At 46.5% G+C, this 18,943-nt stretch overlaps 1 protein-coding gene across 3 annotated transcripts in view; it reads right to left on the reverse strand.

Annotated features, from left to right (window-relative positions):
* Positions 1 to 18,943, reverse strand: part of LOC115134012 (neuron navigator 2-like) — a 121,260-nt gene that overhangs the window by 88,080 nt on the left and 14,237 nt on the right. Inside the window, exons 4-7 of one of the 3 annotated variants that reach the window (XM_029667513.2) lie at positions 14,522 to 14,594; positions 14,168 to 14,381; positions 13,745 to 13,816; positions 12,904 to 13,034 (exon numbers count right to left, since the gene is read on the reverse strand). In XM_029667513.2, coding sequence (XP_029523373.2) covers positions 12,904 to 13,034; positions 13,745 to 13,816; positions 14,168 to 14,381; positions 14,522 to 14,594 — 490 coding nt within the window. Of the gene's footprint in view, positions 1 to 9,777; positions 10,467 to 12,903; positions 13,035 to 13,744; positions 13,817 to 14,167; positions 14,382 to 14,521; positions 14,595 to 18,943 lie in introns of those variants that run through there. The other 2 variants (XM_029667514.2, XM_029667515.2) reach the window with 2 other exon arrangements.

Raw genomic sequence — 18,943 nt, forward strand, 5'->3', positions numbered from 1 at the left:
GCTGCTAAAGCCACTTTCTACCACTCTAAATTCCAAGCATCTGCCTCTAACCCTAGGAAGCTCTTTGCAACCTTCTTCTCCCTCCTGAATCCTCCTCCCCCTCCCCCCCCTCCTCCCTCTCTGCAGATGACTTCGTCAACCATTTTGAAAAGAAGGTCGACGACATCCGATCCTCGTTTGCTAAGTCAAACGACACCGCTGGTTCTGCTCACACTGCCCTACCCTGTGCTCTGACCTCTTTCTCCCTCTCTCCAGATGAAATCTCGCGTCTTGTGACGGAATGCCGCCCAACAACCTGCCCGCTTGACCCTATCCCCTCCTCTCTTCTCCAGACCATTTCCGGAGACCTTCTCCCTTACCTCACCTCGCTCATCAACTCATCCCTGACCGCTGGCTACGTCCCTTCCGTCTTCAAGAGAGCGAGAGTTGCACCCCTTCTGAAAAAACCTACACTCGATCCCTCCGATGTCAACAACTACAGACCAGTATCCCTTCTTTCTTTTCTCTCCAAAACTCTTGAACGTGCCGTCCTTGGCCAGCTCTCCCGCTATCTCTCTCAGAATGACCTTCTTGATCCAAATCAGTCAGGTTTCAAGACTAGTCATTCAACTGAGACTGCTCTTCTCTGTATCACGGAGGCGCTCCGCACTGCTAAAGCTAACTCTCTCTCCTCTGCTTTCATCCTTCTAGACCTATCGGCTGCCTTCGATACTGTGAACCATCAGATCCTCCTCTCCACCCTCTCCGAGTTGGGCATCTCCGGAGCGGCCCACGCTTGGATTGCGTCCTACCTGACAGGTCGCTCCTACCAGGTGGCGTGGCGAGAATCCGTCTCCACACCACGTGCTCTCACCACTGGTGTCCCCCAGGGCTCTGTTCTAGGCCCTCTCCTATTCTCGCTATACACCAAGTCACTTGGCTCTGTCATAACCTCACATGGTCTCTCCTATCATTGCTATGCAGACGACACACAATTAATCTTCTCCTTTCCCCTTCTGATGATCAGGTGGCGAATCGCATCTCTGCATGTCTGGCAGACATATCAGTGTGGATGACGGATCACCACCTCAAGCTGAACCTCGGCAAGACGGAGCTGCTCTTCCTCCCGGGAAGGACTGCCCGTTCCATGATCTCGCCATCACGGTTGACAACTCCATTGTGTCCTCCTCCCAGAGCGCTAAGAACCTTGGCGTGATCCTGGACAACACCCTGTCGTTCTCAACTAACATCAAGGCGGTGGCCCGTTCCTGTAGGTTCATGCTCTACAACATCCGCAGAGTACGACCCTGCCTCACACAGGAAGCGGCGCAGGTCCTAATCCAGGCACTCGTCATCTCCCGTCTGGATTACTGCAACTCGCTGTTGGCTGGGCTCCCTGCCTGTGCCATTAAACCCCTACAACTCATCCAGAACGCCGCAGCCCGTCTGGTGTTCAACCTTCCCAAGTTCTCTCACGTCACCCCGCTCCTCCGCTCTCTCCACTGGCTTCCAGTTGAAGCTCGCATCCGCTACAAGACCATGGTGCTTGCCTACGGAGCTGTGAGGGGAACGGCACCTCAGTACCTCCAGGCTCTGATCAGGCCCTACACCCAAACAAGGGCAAGGCGTTCATCCACCTCTGGCCTGCTCGCCTCCCTACCACTGAGGAAGTACAGTTCCCGCTCAGCCCAGTCAAAACTGTTCGCTGCTCTGGCCCCCCAATGGTGGAACAAACTCCCTCACGACGCCAGGACAGCGGAGTCAATCACATCGATGGCATATCACCGGCACATTGATGGCATATCACCGGCACATCGCTGGCATATCACTGGCATATCACTGGCACATCACTGGCATATCAATGGCATATCACTGGCATATCACTGGCACATCACTGGCATATCGCTGGCACATCACTGGCATATCAATGGCATATCACTCGCATATCAATGGCACATTTACATTCACTGGCACATCACTGGCACATCACTGGCATATCACTGGCACATCACTGGCACATCACTGGCATATCACTGGCATATCAATGGCATATCACTGGCATATCACTGGCACATCACTGGCATTTCGCTGGCACATCACTGGCATATCAATGGCATATCACTCGCATATCAATGGCACATCGCTGGCATATCACTGGCACATCACTGGCATATCACTGGCACATCGCTGGCACATCACTGGCATATCACTGGCACATCACTGGCACATCACTGGCATATCACTGGCATATCACTGGCATATCACTGGCACATCACTGGCATATCACTGGCATATCACTGGCATATCACTGGCACATCACTGGCATATCAATGGCACATCACTGGCATATCACTGGCAAATCAATGGCATATCACTGGCACATCGCCGGCATATCACTGGCATATCACTGGCACATCGCTGGCATATCACCGGCACATCGCTGGCATATCGCTGGCATATCACCGGCACATCACTGGCATATCGCTGGCACATCGCTGGCATATCAATGGCATATCACTCGCATATCAATGGCACATTTACATTCACTGGCACATCACTGGCACATCACTGGCATATCACTGGCACATCACTGGCACATCACTGGCATATCACTGGCATATCACTGGCATATCACTGGCATATCAATGGCATATCACTGGCATATCAATGGCATATCAATGGCATATCACTGGCATATCACTGGCATATCACTGGCACATCACTGGCATATCAATGGCACATCACTGGCATATCACTGGCATATCACTGGCATATCACTGGCACATCACTGGCATTTCGCTGGCACATCACTGGCATATCACTGGCACATCACTGGCACATCACTGGCATATAACTGGCATATCACTGGCACATCACTGGCATATCACTGGCATATCACTGGCATATCACTGGCACATCACTGGCATATCAATGGCACATCACTGGCATATCACTGGCAAATCAATGGCATATCACTGGCACATCACTGGCATATCGCTGGCACATCACTGGCATATCAATGCCATATCACTCATTTCATTACAGTACAACAGCTTGATTTGTTTGATCGTAGCTAGCTACATAGCTAGCTACATAGCCGTCTTTGTATCAAAGATAATTGTGTAGTCTTGAGCGATTTCCTAGGTTAGCTAGCCAGCTATTGTCGTTCTTTTAACGCAACGTAACGTAAATCAACACTGCTAGCTAGCCAGCTAGCCCCGAATAGCAGCACAGTAGCACAGTAGAAACCATTACACTCAACGGAACGACTTGATTAGTGTAGTGTCAACAACGCAGACACTGCCAGCTAGCCTACATAGTCAACAACGCAGCCTCTGCCAGCTAGCCTACTTCAGCAGTACTGTATCATTTTAATAATTTTAGTCAATAAGATTCTTGCTACGTAAGCTTAACTTTCTGAACACTCGAGACGTGTAGTCCACTTGTCATTCCAATCTCCTTTGCATTAGCGTAGCCTCTTGTGTAGCCTGTCAACTATGTGTCTGTCTATCCCTGTTCTCTCCTCTCTGCACAGACCATACAAACGCTCCACACCTCGTGGCCGCGGCCACCCTAATCTGGTGGTCCCAGCGCGCACGACCCACGTGGAGTTCCAGGTCTCCGGTAGCCTCTGGAACTGCCGATCTGCGGCCAACAAGGCAGAGTTCATCTCAGCCTATGCCTCCCTCCAGTCCCTCGACTTCTTGGCACTGACGGAAACATGGATCACCACAGACAACACTGCTACTCCTACTGCTCTCTCTTCGTCTGCCCACGTGTTCTCGCACACCCCGAGAGCTTCTGGTCAGCGGGGCGGTGGCACCGGGATCCTCATCTCTCCCAAGTGGTCATTCTCTCTTTCTCCCCTTACCCATCTGTCTATCGCCTCCTTTGAATTCCATGCTGTCACAGTTACCAGCCCTTTCAAGCTTAACATCCTTATCATTTATCGCCCTCCAGGTTCCCTCGGAGAGTTCATCAATGAGCTTGATGCCTTGATAAGCTCCTTTCCTGAGGACGGCTCACCTCTCACAGTTCTGGGCGACTTTAACCTCCCCACGTCTACCTTTGACTCATTCCTCTCTGCCTCCTTCTTTCCACTCCTCTCCTCTTTGACCTCACCCTCTCACCTTCCCCCTACTCACAAGGCAGGAAATACGCTCGACCTCATCTTTACTAGATGCTGTTCTTCCACTAACCTCATTGCAACTCCCCTCCAAGTCTCCGACCACTACCTTGTATCCTTCTCCCTCTCGCTCTCATCCAACACTTCCCACACTGCCCCTACTCGGATGGTATCGCGCCGTCCCAACCTTCGCTCTCTCTCCCCCGCTACTCTCTCCTCTTCCATCCTATCATCTCTTCCCTCTGCTCAAACCTTCTCCAACCTATCTCCTGATTCTGCCTCCTCAACCCTCCTCTCCTCCCTTTCTGCATCCTTTGACTCTCTATGTCCCCTATCCTCCAGGCCGGCTCGGTCCTCCCTCCCGCTCCGTGGCTCAACGACTCATTGCGAGCTCACAGAACAGGGCTCCGGGCAGCCGAGCGGAAATGGAGGAAAACTCGCCTCCCTGCGGACCTGACATCCTTTCACTCCCTCCTCTCTACATTTTCCTCTTCTCTCTCTGCTGCTAAAGCCACTTTCTACCACTCTAAATTCCAAGCATCTGCCTCTAACCCTAGGAAGCTCTTTGCAACCTTCTCCTCCCTCCTGAATCCTCCTCCCCCTCCCCCCTCCTCCCCTCTCTGCAGATGACTTCGTCAACCATTTTGAAAAGAAGGTCGACGACATCCGATCCTCGTTTGCTAAGTCAAACGACACCGCTGGTTCTGCTCACACTGCCCTACCCTGTGCTCTGACCTCTTTCTCCCCTCTCTCTCCAGATGAAATCTCGCGTCTTGTGACGGAATGCCGCCCAACAACCTGCCCGCTTGACCCTATCCCCTCCTCTCTTCTCCAGACCATTTCCGGAGACCTTCTCCTTACCTCACCTCGCTCATCAACTCATCCCTGACCGCTGGCTACGTCCCTTCCGTCTTCAAGAGAGCGAGAGTTGCACCCTTCTGAAAAACCTACACTCGATCCCTCCGATGTCAACAACTACAGACCAGTATCCCTTCTTTCTTTTCTCTCCAAAACTCTTGAACGTGCCGTCCTTGGCCAGCTCTCCCGCTATCTCTCTCAGAATGACCTTCTTGATCCAAATCAGTCAGGTTTCAAGACTAGTCATTCAACTGAGACTGCTCTTCTCTGTATCACGGAGGCGCTCCGCACTGCTAAAGCTAACTCTCTCTCCTCTGCTCTCATCCTTCTAGACCTATCGGCTGCCTTCGATACTGTGAACCATCAGATCCTCCTCTCCACCCTCTCCGAGTTGGGCATCTCCGGAGCGGCCCACGCTTGGATTGCGTCCTACCTGACAGGTCGCTCCTACCAGGTGGCGTGGCGAGAATCCGTCTCCACACCACGTGCTCTCACCACTGGTGTCCCCAGGGCTCTGTTCTAGGCCCTCTCCTATTCTCGCTATACACCAAGTCACTTGGCTCTGTCATAACCTCACATGGTCTCTCCTATCATTGCTATGCAGACGACACACAATTAATCTTCTCCTTTCCCCCTTCTGATGATCAGGTGGCGAATCGCATCTCTGCATGTCTGGCAGACATATCAGTGTGGATGACGGATCACCACCTCAAGCTGAACCTCGGCAAGACGGAGCTGCTCTTCCTCCCGGGGAAGGACTGCCCGTTCCATGATCTCGCCATCACGGTTGACAACTCCATTGTGTCCTCCTCCCAGAGCGCTAAGAACCTTGGCGTGATCCTGGACAACACCCTGTCGTTCTCAACTAACATCAAGGCGGTGGCCCGTTCCTGTAGGTTCATGCTCTACAACATCCGCAGAGTACGACCCTGCCTCACACAGGAAGCGGCGCAGGTCCTAATCCAGGCACTCGTCATCTCCCGTCTGGATTACTGCAACTCGCTGTTGGCTGGGCTCCCTGCCTGTGCCATTAAACCCTACAACTCATCCAGAACGCCGCAGCCCGTCTGGTGTTCAACCTTCCCAAGTTCTCTCACGTCACCCCGCTCCTCCGCTCTCTCCACTGGCTTCCAGTTGAAGCTCGCATCCGCTACAAGACCATGGTGCTTGCCTACGGAGCTGTGAGGGGAACGGCACCTCAGTACCTCCAGGCTCTGATCAGGCCCTACACCCAAACAAGGGCACTGCGTTCATCCACCTCTGGCCTGCTCGCCTCCCTACCACTGAGGAAGTACAGTTCCCGCTCAGCCCAGTCAAAACTGTTCGCTGCTCTGGCCCCCCAATGGTGGAACAAACTCCCTCACGACGCCAGGACAGCGGAGTCAATCACATCGATGGCATATCACCGGCACATCGATGGCATATCACCGGCACATCGCTGGCATATCACTGGCATATCACTGGCACATCACCGGCATATCACTGGCACATCGCCGGCATATCACTGGCATATCACTGGCACATCACCGGCATATCACTGGCACATCGCTGGCATATCACCGGCACATCGCTGGCATATCGCTGGCATATCACCAGCACATCGCTGGCATACCCAGTAGGTATCCTGGCCTCTCTTTGTCCACCACTAGGCTCTGGTTTACAGGACATTTCTCCAGACACTTTGCCAAAAGCACTTAAAACCCAGTTAGTTCAACCATATAGTCCGTATCTTCAGCATTCCTCCCTGTGCTGTGTAATGGTTTGCTTACAGCAGCCCAGGCAGCTGCTCCAGGGTCTAACAGTCAAGTGCAGTGATAAACTGTTAACACCAATCATTTACTAGACAGGCTCACAGTGTTCATGTAGAAACACTTTAACGGTCATGAGAATGTCATTTCACCTCAGTCACTCACGGCTACATACAAGTGTTCTGTTCTACCTAGTGTAACTAGAAAAACGCTAACACTTTATTTGACACATTGCATCATAACATGTTATAATATGTCATAATATGTCATAAAAGCTGTCATGACACATACATTTAAAAGTGTTGTGACATATATTGCACTATTTGATGGTTATGGTTATGTCTGGTTATGACCCCTACATAAGAGTGTCAAAGCCCACAAATCCTACCACACAAAGCAAACCATTCCATTGTAACTGTAAATAGAATGTTATATTGCATTTCCGAAAATTGTTTTTCCATTGTAATTGTACAAACACTGATGTCAAACATGTGCTTAGCCCAATTCTGTCACTGATGACTGGGATGAATGCAGGAGCAGGACAAAACACCCTCTTTGGGACTTATGACTGACATATGGTCTTGTACATTATAGGCCTACCTAGCTTATATTATTACCCTTACAACAACAACAAAAATGTTCTGTGTATAGATTCTATACATTTCCATATTTTGGAATCAAATTGTGTTTGTTCACAACATTATTATTGTAGTCCTCCATGGTTTTGCTTTAATATAGCTACATGTATATTTAATGCTACCACTAGGGGGAGACATTCGACCTGTTAGCTGCAGGTGTGACACCCTGATCTGGTTCACCTGTCCTTGTGATTGTCTCCACCACCTCCAGGTGTCGCTTATTATCCCAGGTGTATATATCCCTGTGTTTCCTGTCTCTCTGTGCCAGTTCGTCTTGTTTGCCAAGTCAACCAGCGTTTTTCCTTGCTACTATTTTTCCCAAGCTCTGTTTGTTTCTAGTCCTCCTGGTTTCGACCGTTGCCTGTCCTGACTCCGAACCCGCCTGCCTGACCACTCTGCCTGTTCTGACAACCAGCCTGCCTATCCCCTTGTACTGTTTTGGACTTGGATCTGGTTTCTGACCTCGAGACCGCCTATCGTCTGGTCCTGTTTGGACTCTGACCTGGTTTATGAACTCTCGCCTGTCCTGACCTCGAGACCGCCTATCGTCTGGTCCTGTTTGGACTCTGACCTGGTTTATGAACTCTCGCCTGTCCTGACCTCGAGACCGCCTATCGTCTGGTCCTGTTTGGACTCTGACCTGGTTTATGAAATCCTGTTGACCTCGGACCGCCTCGTCTGGTCCTGTTTGGGCTCTGACCTGGTTTATGAACTCTCGCCTGGCCTGACCTCGAGACCGCCTATCGTCTGGTACTGTTTGGACTCTGGCCCGGTTGATGAACTCTCGCCTGTCCTGACCTCGAGACCGCCTATCGTCTGGTACTGTTTGGACTCTGACCTGGTTTATGAACTCTCGCCTGTCCTGACCTCGAGACCGCCTATCGTCTGGTCCTGTTTGGACTCTGACCTGGTTTATGAACTCTCGCCTATCCTGACCTCGAGACCGCCTATCGTCTGGTCCTGTTTGGACTCTGACCTGGTTTATGAACTCTCGCCTGTCCTGACCTCGAGACCGCCTATCGTCTGGTCCTGTTTGGACTCTGACCTGGTTTATGAACTCTCGCCTGTCCTGACCTCGAGACCGCCTGTCGTCTGGTCCTGTTTGGACTCTGACCTGGTTTATGAACTCTCGCCTGGCCTGACCTCGAGACCGCCTATCGTCTGGTACTGTTTGGACTCTGACCTGGTTTATGAACTCTCGCCTGTCCCCGACCTGCCTTTACCTACTCCCTTTGTTATAATAAAAATCAGAGCTCTACCATCTGCCTCCTGTGTCTGCATTTGGGTCTCACCTTGTGCCCTTATAGCAGGTGTGCACCTCATTCGTTGGAAGAATATAAGCAGGAAGAGACACCCAGTAGAGCAATTTAAATCGTCTGTGTATCCTTATTCATCCTGTTTTCAAGTTTAACATTTATGAGCATGGTTATGTTTTTGCAATCTAGAGATAACAAGTTTATCTCATTTTGATGTATAATTTAACTGTTTTGACCAAGTGATAACTAGTGAGATGTTCCCCTCCATATGAGTGTACATTTACAGTTTACACCAGAGGAGGCTGAATGGAGTACTCGGGTTGGGGTGTAGGGTTTGAGCAGAGCCGGGCAGTTCCTCTTGCTGCTCTTTAGGCAAGTGCCATGGTCTTGTAGGGTTGCCAAACTAAGCTAGCTAACTTTGTATGTAAATCAATGAGACAATATGGCGTCTCGAATTAAATGTATTTTCGTTATAAACTTTTTGTCTCTTAATATATATATATATATTTTTACAAACGATGACTTGTAGTAAGTATATTTACATGAGTACATGAACCACGCTAATGATAAGTATTTTAGAAAGTTACTTTTTTATCAAATCTGTATCTAATATTCGCATGTCAACCGCTAACGTCAACATTTTCTAACTCCGTGCTAGCCAGCCTACCATAGGTAGATAGTAGTTAAGGGTTTTTGTTACATTTAATACACAGGCCTCTTCTATAATTTGTTTTAGGGCTGTGCGATATGGCCAAAATCTCATATCCCGATATAGGTCATTTCATATCCCGATAACGATTCATATCACAATATAGCAAATTTTCTGTAAATTCAATGAATAAATAGTTTATATAAAATTACCACATGTAAAGGCCTGTTTCTTATTACATGTTGAATTATACTCAACAAATAAAAGGTACTTACTCATATTTGATCATTTCTCCTTTCGTTTAGAACATTTGTGCACATTTTCAATTAAGCATGTAACAAAATATAAAATATTAATGTATAGAATCTAAAAAGGTAAATAGAAAACACTTCAACTATAGTTGCAAACAAAATAAATATAGGCCTAAAATATAAATATATATTTTTTGGAAGGGGGCTTGCCTGTTTTGCATGTTATTTTGGCATTAATACGTGTCACATATCAATTTGCATTTGGTACTCACGAAACCTCCTTTCTCAACCATGTAAATTGGGGCCATGTCTTTGCAGATGTAAGTTGAAACGGCAGCTGTTATCTCCTTCCATATTCGTGATTCTTTACCATATGGTGTGCAGCGGGGGTGTGCAGCGGGTAAACGCCTCATGCAACGCCTGTGTCGGGGGTTTGTTTTTTAGCACGACTGTACTTTTTTCGGTCTCATCCATAGACTCTCACCGAACTGTTTCACATGATTATTGCGTAGGTGGTAAAAGAGGTTAGTGCTGTTTGAGCCTGTTTTCGGGACCGGTCTGCGGCATATTTTGTAGAGGACGGTTTTCTTGTCCGTGTAAGACTTTTCACACCCAAACCACGTCCATGCGATCGAGGTAGCCTCTCTTTTAGGTTCGAGCTCCGTGTCTCCGTGCTGTGTCACGTTCACTCTTCTCCATGTGTGTTTGTGTTTCATATTTCCTTCCAAGAATGCAAAGCGTCGTCCAATTGACAAAAAAATATTGCCGTAAAGAGTGATTTGCAACACAACGAAATAAACGATAGAGCATAATATGAAACGATATACGTTTTTCTATCACACGATATATATCGTCATATTGCCCAGGCCTAATTTGTTTGCACAATTAGCACTGTATACATTATATACTGTAGTGAAACAACAGGGAGTAGGTCTCGAACCCTCGACCTTCGAGCCCGAGGTCCAGCGCGCTACCGACTGTGCCGTAAAAGCATGCTCGAGCAGCATGCTCGATTTCCGCGGTTATAAACCCAGGGTCGATACAATACTTTAGAGTGAATCAGATGTACTGTTGTTTCCTCAACAACGCATGTGTGTATTTAGTTGTTTTGCACAACTCCATCTGTGGCTAAACAAACACTAACTAGATGGTAACTAACTGTTAGTTGATAGCTAGCTTTAGCTATGTTATGAAAACATTGAGAAAATTGGATTGTAAATCTAATCTAATTTTATTTGTCACATGCTTACTTACAAGCCCTTAACCAACATTGCATTTTTAAGAAAAAAAAAAAAAAGATTTACTAAATAAACTAAAGTTTAAAAAAAGTAACACAGTAAAATAACAATAACAAGGCTATATGCAGGGGGTACCGGTACAGAGTCAATGTACACTACCAACGTTTGGGGTCACTTAGAAATGTCATTGTTTTTGAAAGAAAATCACTTTTTTTGTCCATTAAACAACATCAAATTGATCAGAAATACAGTGTAGAGATTGTTAATGTTGTAAATGACTATTGTAGCTGGAAACGGCAGATTTTTTATGGAATATCTACATAGGCGTACAGAGGCCCATTATCAGCAAACATCACTCCTGTGTTCCAATGGCACGTTGTGTTAGATAATCCAAGTTTAGCATTTTAAAAGGCTAATTAATCATTAGAAAAACCTTTTGCAATTATGTTAGTGTAACAGTATAACTTTACACCGTCCCCTCGCCGCGAACCAGTGACCCTCTGCACACATCGACAACAGTCACCCACGAAGCATCGTTACCCATCGCTCCACAAAAGCCACGGCCCTTGCAGAGCAAGGGGAACTACTACTTCAAGGTCTCAGAGCAAGTGACGTCACCGATTGAAACGCTATTTAGCGCGCACCGCTAACTAAGCTAGCCGTTTCACATCCGTTACACTCACCCCCCTTTTGACCTCCTCCTTTTTCCGCAGCAACCAGTGATCCGGGTCACGGCACCAATGTAACAGTATAACTTTAGACCGTCCCCTCGCCCTTACCCGGGCGCGAACCAGGGACCCTCTGCACACATCACAACAGTCACCCACGAAGCATCGTTACCTATCGCTCCACAAAAGCCACGGCCCCTGCAGAGCAAGGGGAACTACTACTTCTAGGTCTCAGAGCAAGTGACGTCACCGATTGAAACGCTATTTAGCGCGCACCGCTAACTAAGCTAGCCGTTTCACATCCGTTACATTAGCACAGCTGAAAACTGTTGTTCTAATTAAAGAAGAAATAAAACTGGCCTTTAGACTAGTTGAGTATCTCTCTCTCTCACTCCCCATCCTTCTCTCTGTTGTTCCCTCTATCCTGCCCTCTCTGTTCCACATGTACACTAATTAGGGCTCAGTCAATGCACAGTGAATTCCTCATCACACAGCAGCAGCAGCCTACCACTGGCTGACTGTAGAATGCAGACTGTAGACTGGGTTATCCAGGTAAACCACCCAGCCAGAAAGTTAACCCCAACCGTCACACTGCTCAGTTCTGCTCAGCTCTGTTCTGCTCGGCTCTGTACTGTTCTGCTCGGCTCTGTTCTGGTCGACTCTGTGCTGCTCTACTCCACTCTACTCTCACTAACATACATCACAGTACTGGGGAAGTACCGCCTGACTGGCTACATACCACTGAGGACCCAATCTACCAATCTAGGACTAAGACTTACAGTGAATATACATTATAAGATCTTAAATCAAACAAGGCCATGTTTTCAGACAGATTTAGTTATACCACTACGATTGTAAAGCCATGGTGTAACGTGATGTCAACCACACTATAATCAAACACAAGGGCAGGAATACACAGTAAATATAGGCTCTAGAAAGCAGAGGAAGTAACACATTTGTTATGCCAAATGTAGATCTGTGCAATACTCACAAAACGGATGTCATGAAAATGAGAGGTATTTAGCAAGCCAGATGAAATGATAGGTGCTGGAGTGTGGAAATAGTTGTTAACTTCACAAACAGAAACGTCCATGGATTAAAGGTTGTCTGTAAAGCATACGCTTAAACATAAACCTGAAACCTAAGACCTAATGTAAAATGACATCATTCAGATTTTGTGTTACATTTTACTTCATGTAAATAAACCACACACTAGCCTCTACTACAACAACAAGTTAAGCTTAGCGGCACCCATGTTGTTAAATCATTACCTGCTCATATAACAGCATAGAAAATGATAAGATAGAAACCACGTATGCATAGGTTATCTGTTTATGTGTCTGTTTCTAGGATAACCGTCTAGACAAGATTGCTCTGAATCCAGGAGATTTGTTTTCATCTTTTTCTTTGTTGCACAGGGGTTCAAATGGGTGTACCCCAACTGGTTGGCCTCTAAAAGCACAGGATTACTTCCTCATGTACGGTAACTCACCTCTGTCACTGCTGGAGGACTTGGGCATGTCATGGTGGTTGAAGCTCTGGCTGCGGCGGTTGCTGTTGGAGGCCCCGCGAAGCTTCCCCTCGCTGCCTGGGGCTGAGACTCGCGTGGTGGGGCCTGGCAGTCTGTGGGCCACAATGAAATAGTGACTAGTTAAATAAACACTGAACAGTAGAAATGCTCTTCTTAACCGGCATAATTCTAAACATCTGCCAAAGGGGATGAAATAAAATTCCTCAAATAACATTAGTAAGGAGTGTATCATTAACATATTTGTGAGTACTTGAATGGAAGGGCGGTCCCGTGTGGCTCAGTGTGTAGAGGATGGCACTTGTGCCAGAGTTGTGGGTTCGATTCTCACGTGGGAAGAGTATGAAACATGCATGCACTGTAAGTCACGTCTGCTAAATGGCTAAAATGTAAATCTATGGAAAAACACCTCAGGGGAGATACATGTGGTTGCACAGTTACACCAGTAGGTGGAGGTATTGAATGACCGTATGCTGATCTTTTTATAATCCATGAAAAGGTACTGGACATACACACTCACACATGGTGAAACAGACAGGTTGAGAAGCACTTCCATAATACTAAACCATGCACACAGCAAACACACCAGGATGCAAGTGTTTACATAAATAAAAAGGTCTAACACACTACAAGACTATCAGAAATTAGATGGGAGAATGGGGAATCTTTTTGAACACTAGACTTGATGCATCTACAACAGTGTGAGTGGACTGCAGCATGCAGTGTCTATGGGGGGGAGAGAGAGGGGAGAGGAGTGAGAGCGAGAGAAAGAGGGGAAGAGAGAAAGAGAGAGATGAAAGCTGACCTAGAAGACTTTCTCTGAGCCACAGAGAGCTTTAGCCCTTTACTCTGAGTGGTTGAAGCCTTGGTTGATAGACTGCATGGAGGAGAAAGAGAGGGATGGGTAGACACAATGTAAAAGCAGACAGAGATCTGAAAGCAGCTTATATGAGATCAAGAGGATCATATAAACTTGAACAAGTTATGTAAAAACAAGGAGATTCGAAGAAGATGACCTGCTACCCAACGGCATGGACACCAACGTAGATGAAACTTCACACAATTAGTATGGATGATATCAACAACACTATCATTTGAACATGAGGAATTCATGTCACATTTTATGAGGACCGCGGTTACTCATAAATCATCTCACAGAGCTTCTCCAAACAATGGAGATCTTGCCATGTGTTGAAACGGGAGGTTGGGTTGTTACAAGGTACTTCACCTGGACAGCATATCTGATGCTGCTTTGTGTTCTGATGCAGTGGAGCTGTGGGTGTGAGAGGGGGCTGGTGATCTATGGGGAGTATGTCCAGGCTGGGAGCTGTGCTTTGGCTGATGAGAGGCCTGCTGTTTCAACACCTTCTGCTGCTGTTGCTTGTAGCGGGACAAGCTGAAGAACAGACCCAGAATGGTCTTCAGGTTCCCATTACGAATCTCTGCAATAGGAGGAGAGACAGAGAGGTTGGTATCTTTTCCTCTCCACAGTCCGTTGTAATATGGAGTTATTCATTAGATGCTCTACATTAGCAGCAGATATGAGGGAGAGTGTCTGGTAGATAGTGGCAGTTTGACGTACCCTCTGCACAGAGCCCCTGGATGTTCACCCCTCTGGCTGCCAGGAATCCAAGGCAGGTATCAATGTTCTCAATCTGGGGGAGAGGAGAGAGGAGGCAGGGCATGGAACTTCATTAGTACAGATAGGGCAGTCATACATTAGCAAAGGCCATTTGGGGCTTCCGAGTGGCGCAGCGGTCTAAGGCACAGCATCTCAATGCTAGAGGCATCACTACAAACCCTGGTTTGATTTCAGGCTGTATCACAACCGGCCGTGATTGGGATTCCCAAAGGGCGTCGTCCGGGCTAGGTTTTGGCCGGGGTAGGCGGTCATTGTAAATAAGAATTTGTTCTTAACTGACTTGCCTAGTTAAATATATATACAGTTGAAGTTGAAAGTTTACATACACTTAGGTTGGAGTCATTACAACTTTTTCAACCACTCCACAAATGTCTTGTTAACTAACTATAGTTTTGGCAAGTCGGTTAGGACATCTACTTTGTGCATGACACAAGTCATTTTTTCAACAATTGTTAACAGACAGATTATTTAACTTATAATTCACTGTATCACAATTCCAGTGGGTCAGAAGTTTACATGCACTAAGTTGACTGTGCCTTTAAACAGCTTGGAAAAGTCCAGAAAATTATGTCATGGCTTTAGAAGTTTCTGATAGGCTAATTGACACCATTTGAGTCAATTGGAGGTGTACCTGTGGATGTATTTCAAGGCCTACCTTCAAACTCAGTGCCTCCTTGCTTGACATCATGGGAAAATCAAAATAAATCAGCCAAAACCTCGGGGAAAAAGATGGAGACCTCCACAAGTCTGGTTCATCCTTGGGAGCAATTTACAAACACCCGAAGGTACCACGTTCATCTATACAAAGAATAGTCCGCAAGTATAAACACCATGGGACCACGCAGCCGTCATACCGCTCAGGAAGGAGATGTGTTCTGTCTCCTAGAGATGAACGTACTTTGGTGCGAAAAGTGCAAATCAATCCCAGAACAACAGCAAAGGACCTTGTGAAGATGCTGGAGGAAACAGGTACAAATGTATCTATAGGCAGAGTAAAACGAGTCCTATATCGACATAACCTGAAAGGCCGCTCAGCAAGGAAGAAGCCACTGCTCCAAAACCGCAATAAAAAAAACAGACTACGGTTTGCAACTGCACATGGAGACAAAGATCGTACTTTCTGGAGGAATGTCCTCTGGTCTGATGAAACAAAAATATAACTTTTGGGCCAAAATGACCAAAACTTGTAGTTTGGGGGAAAAAGGGGAGGCTTGCAAGCCGAAGAACACCATCCCAACTGTGAAGCATGGGGGTGGAAGCATCATGTTGTGGGGGTGCTTTGCTGCAGGAGGGACTGGTGGAATATTATGTGGATATATTGAAGCAACATCTCAAGACATCAGTCAGGAAGTTAAAGCTTGGTCGCAAATGGGTCTTCCAAATGGACAATGACCCCAAGCATACTTCCAAAGTTGTGTAAAAATGTCTTAAGGACAACAAAGTCAAGGTATTGGAGTGGCCATCACAAAGCCCTGACCTCAACCCCATAGTAAATTTGTGGGCAGAACTGAAAAAGCATGTGCGAGCAATGAGTCCTACAAACCTGACTCAGTTACACCAGCTCTGTCAGGAGGAATGGTGCCAAAATTCACCAACTTATTGTGGGAAGCTTGTAGAAGGCTACCCAAAACGTTTGACTCAAGTTAAACAATTTAAAGGCAATGCTACCAAATACTAATTGAGTGTCTGTAAAGTCTGACCCACTGGGAATGTGATGAAATAAATCAAAACTGAAATAAATCATTCTCTCAACTATTATTCTGACATTTCACATTCTTAAAATAAAGTGGTGATCCTAATTGACCTCAGACAGGGACTTTTTACTCGGATTGACATATCAGGAATTGTGAAAAACTGAGTTTAAATTGAACTGTATATGGTGTCACCATACAATGATAATATAACATTAGGCTTAATGTTGTAGGAAAATCTCTGTCAAATCATTAACCATGTGGCCCCTCTTGGATTATAACCAACCACTAATGATGAAAGCTGAAATAATACTGTGCAATGCACCAACTGAAACCATCCTTCAGATGGTTCCAACATACAGTACAACTGGAATAGCATATAGGCCACAATTCAATCATTAACCTCTCTTCATTCAGACCTTACCACAGATCATTACATGCAATTCATGAACACCCACTAGTAACTGCAGGAACGTTTCCCAACAATTAAAGCAACGTGTTTCAGATTCAATCAAAACTACTTCCCATCCATTAAACTAAAATCCAGGAAGTTCACTTTGAGGTAGCGAGGCTTACTGAAAGACATCAATTCATAGAGCTACTCATCATTTTAAAAACAACCATATTTTCCTCATTTCTGGTCCACCACAAGAGAAAAGCAATTGTATAGAAACAGGGTCTGTTGTGAAATGTGGGTGGTTGGGACCTGGTGCAGGGTGGAAGAGGCAGGGTGTCAGCTAGAGGGAGAGCTACATATTATTACACTGAGGGAGGTTGTCCAAGTGAAAGAGGGTCAGATAAAGAGAATGTAACTGTAAGAAAGACAGATATATCTAATAATATGAAACTATACTGAACAGAAATAGAAACACAACATGCAAAGTGTTGGTCCCATGTTTCACGAGCTGAAATAAAACATAGCAGTAATCTTCAAAAAGCTTATTTCTCTCAAATGTTGTGCAAAAATGTGTTAACATCCCTGTTAGCGATTATTTCTCCTTTGCCAAGATAATCCATCTACCTGACAGCTGTGGCATATCAAGAATCTGATTAAACAGCATGGTCATTATACAGGTGCCCCTTGTGACGGGGACAATAAAAGGCCACTCTAAAATATGCCGAAATGTCTCACAACACAATGCCACAGATGTCTCAAGTTTTGAGGGAGTGTGCAATTAGCATGCTGACTCCAGGAATGTTCACCAGAGCTGCTGCCAGAGAATTTAATGTTAATTTCTCTACCATAATTTGGCAGGACGTCCAACCGGCCTCATAACCGCGGACCACGTGTAACCACGCCTGCCCAGGACCTCCACATCCGGCTTCTTCACCTGCGGGATCGTTTGAGACTAGCCACCCGGACAGCTAACAAAACCTTGGGTTTGCACAACCGAAGAATTTCTGCACAAACTGTTAGAAACCGTCTCAGGGAAGCTCACCTACATGCTAGTCATCCTCACCAGGGTCTTGACCTGACTGCAGTTCGGAGTCGTAACCGACTTCAGTGGGCAAATGCTCACTTTCGATGGCCACTGGCACGCTGGTAAAGTGTACCCTTCACGGATGAATCCTGGTTTCAACTGTACTTGGCAGATGGCAGACAACATGTGTGGTGTTGTGTGGGCGAGTGGGTTTGCTGATGTCAATGTTGTGAACACAGTGCCCCATAGTGGCAGTGGGGTTATGGTATGGGCAGCCATAAGCTACGGACAATGAACACAATTGCATTTTATTGATGGCATTGATTGCACAGAGACACCGTGACGAGATCCTGAGGCCCATTGTTGTGCCGTTCATCCACCTCCATCACCTCATGGTTCAGCATGATAATTCACAGAACCATGTTGCAAGGATCTGGACATTATTCCTGGATACTGCAAATGTCCCAGTTCTTCCATGGCCTGAATAGTCACCAGACATGTCAACCATTGAGCAAGTTTGGCATGCTCTGGATCGACGTGTACCAGTTCCCGCCAATATCCAGCAACTTTGCACAGCCATTGAAGAGGAGTGGGACAACATTCCACAGGCCACAATCAACAGCATGATCAACTCTACGTGAAGGAGATGTGTCGCGCTGGTTTTCTGATCCACGCCCCCTTTTTTAAAAACGTATATGTGTTCCCAGTGATGTGAAATGCATAGATTAATGATTCTATTTTACATTTACTGATTTCCTTATAGGAACTGTAAATCTGTCAAATTTTTGAAATTGTTGAATGTTTAGTTTATATTTTTGTTCAGTGTATTTCTCTTGGATTATCATACAACCCAAATAGAGGCTAGTACGTCCAGCGAGATTTCAACAATAACGAGGTCGAGTGGATGTTTAACCCAAGGATCCATCATGGATAGGTATGTGGGCACAGGCCAGATTGGTTCAATCCCAAATAGGCAAGAGAGGTTGTTTGGGTGGCAGATGGCCCTCAATAGGATACCAGTCTATTTAATGCCTCCCCACTGTAGTAGGGCATCACTAAAAAAGGCATGGCCATTCTCTCACAGGAAACAGTGGAGAAAGAAGCAGATGCCACCAGGGGTTTTCTCTGAGCATCAGGATTTCAGATTTGGGAAGGATCATCCGGTTGTGTTTGCTCAATAATCACACGTGATAACTCATGATCCATACTATAATGTTGTTAGTAGTGCAAGCCTCCCAGGTATCTCTGTT

Source organism: Oncorhynchus nerka, linkage group LG9a (assembly GCF_034236695.1).
Source record: "Oncorhynchus nerka isolate Pitt River linkage group LG9a, Oner_Uvic_2.0, whole genome shotgun sequence".
Taxonomy (NCBI): domain Eukaryota; kingdom Metazoa; phylum Chordata; class Actinopteri; order Salmoniformes; family Salmonidae; genus Oncorhynchus; species Oncorhynchus nerka.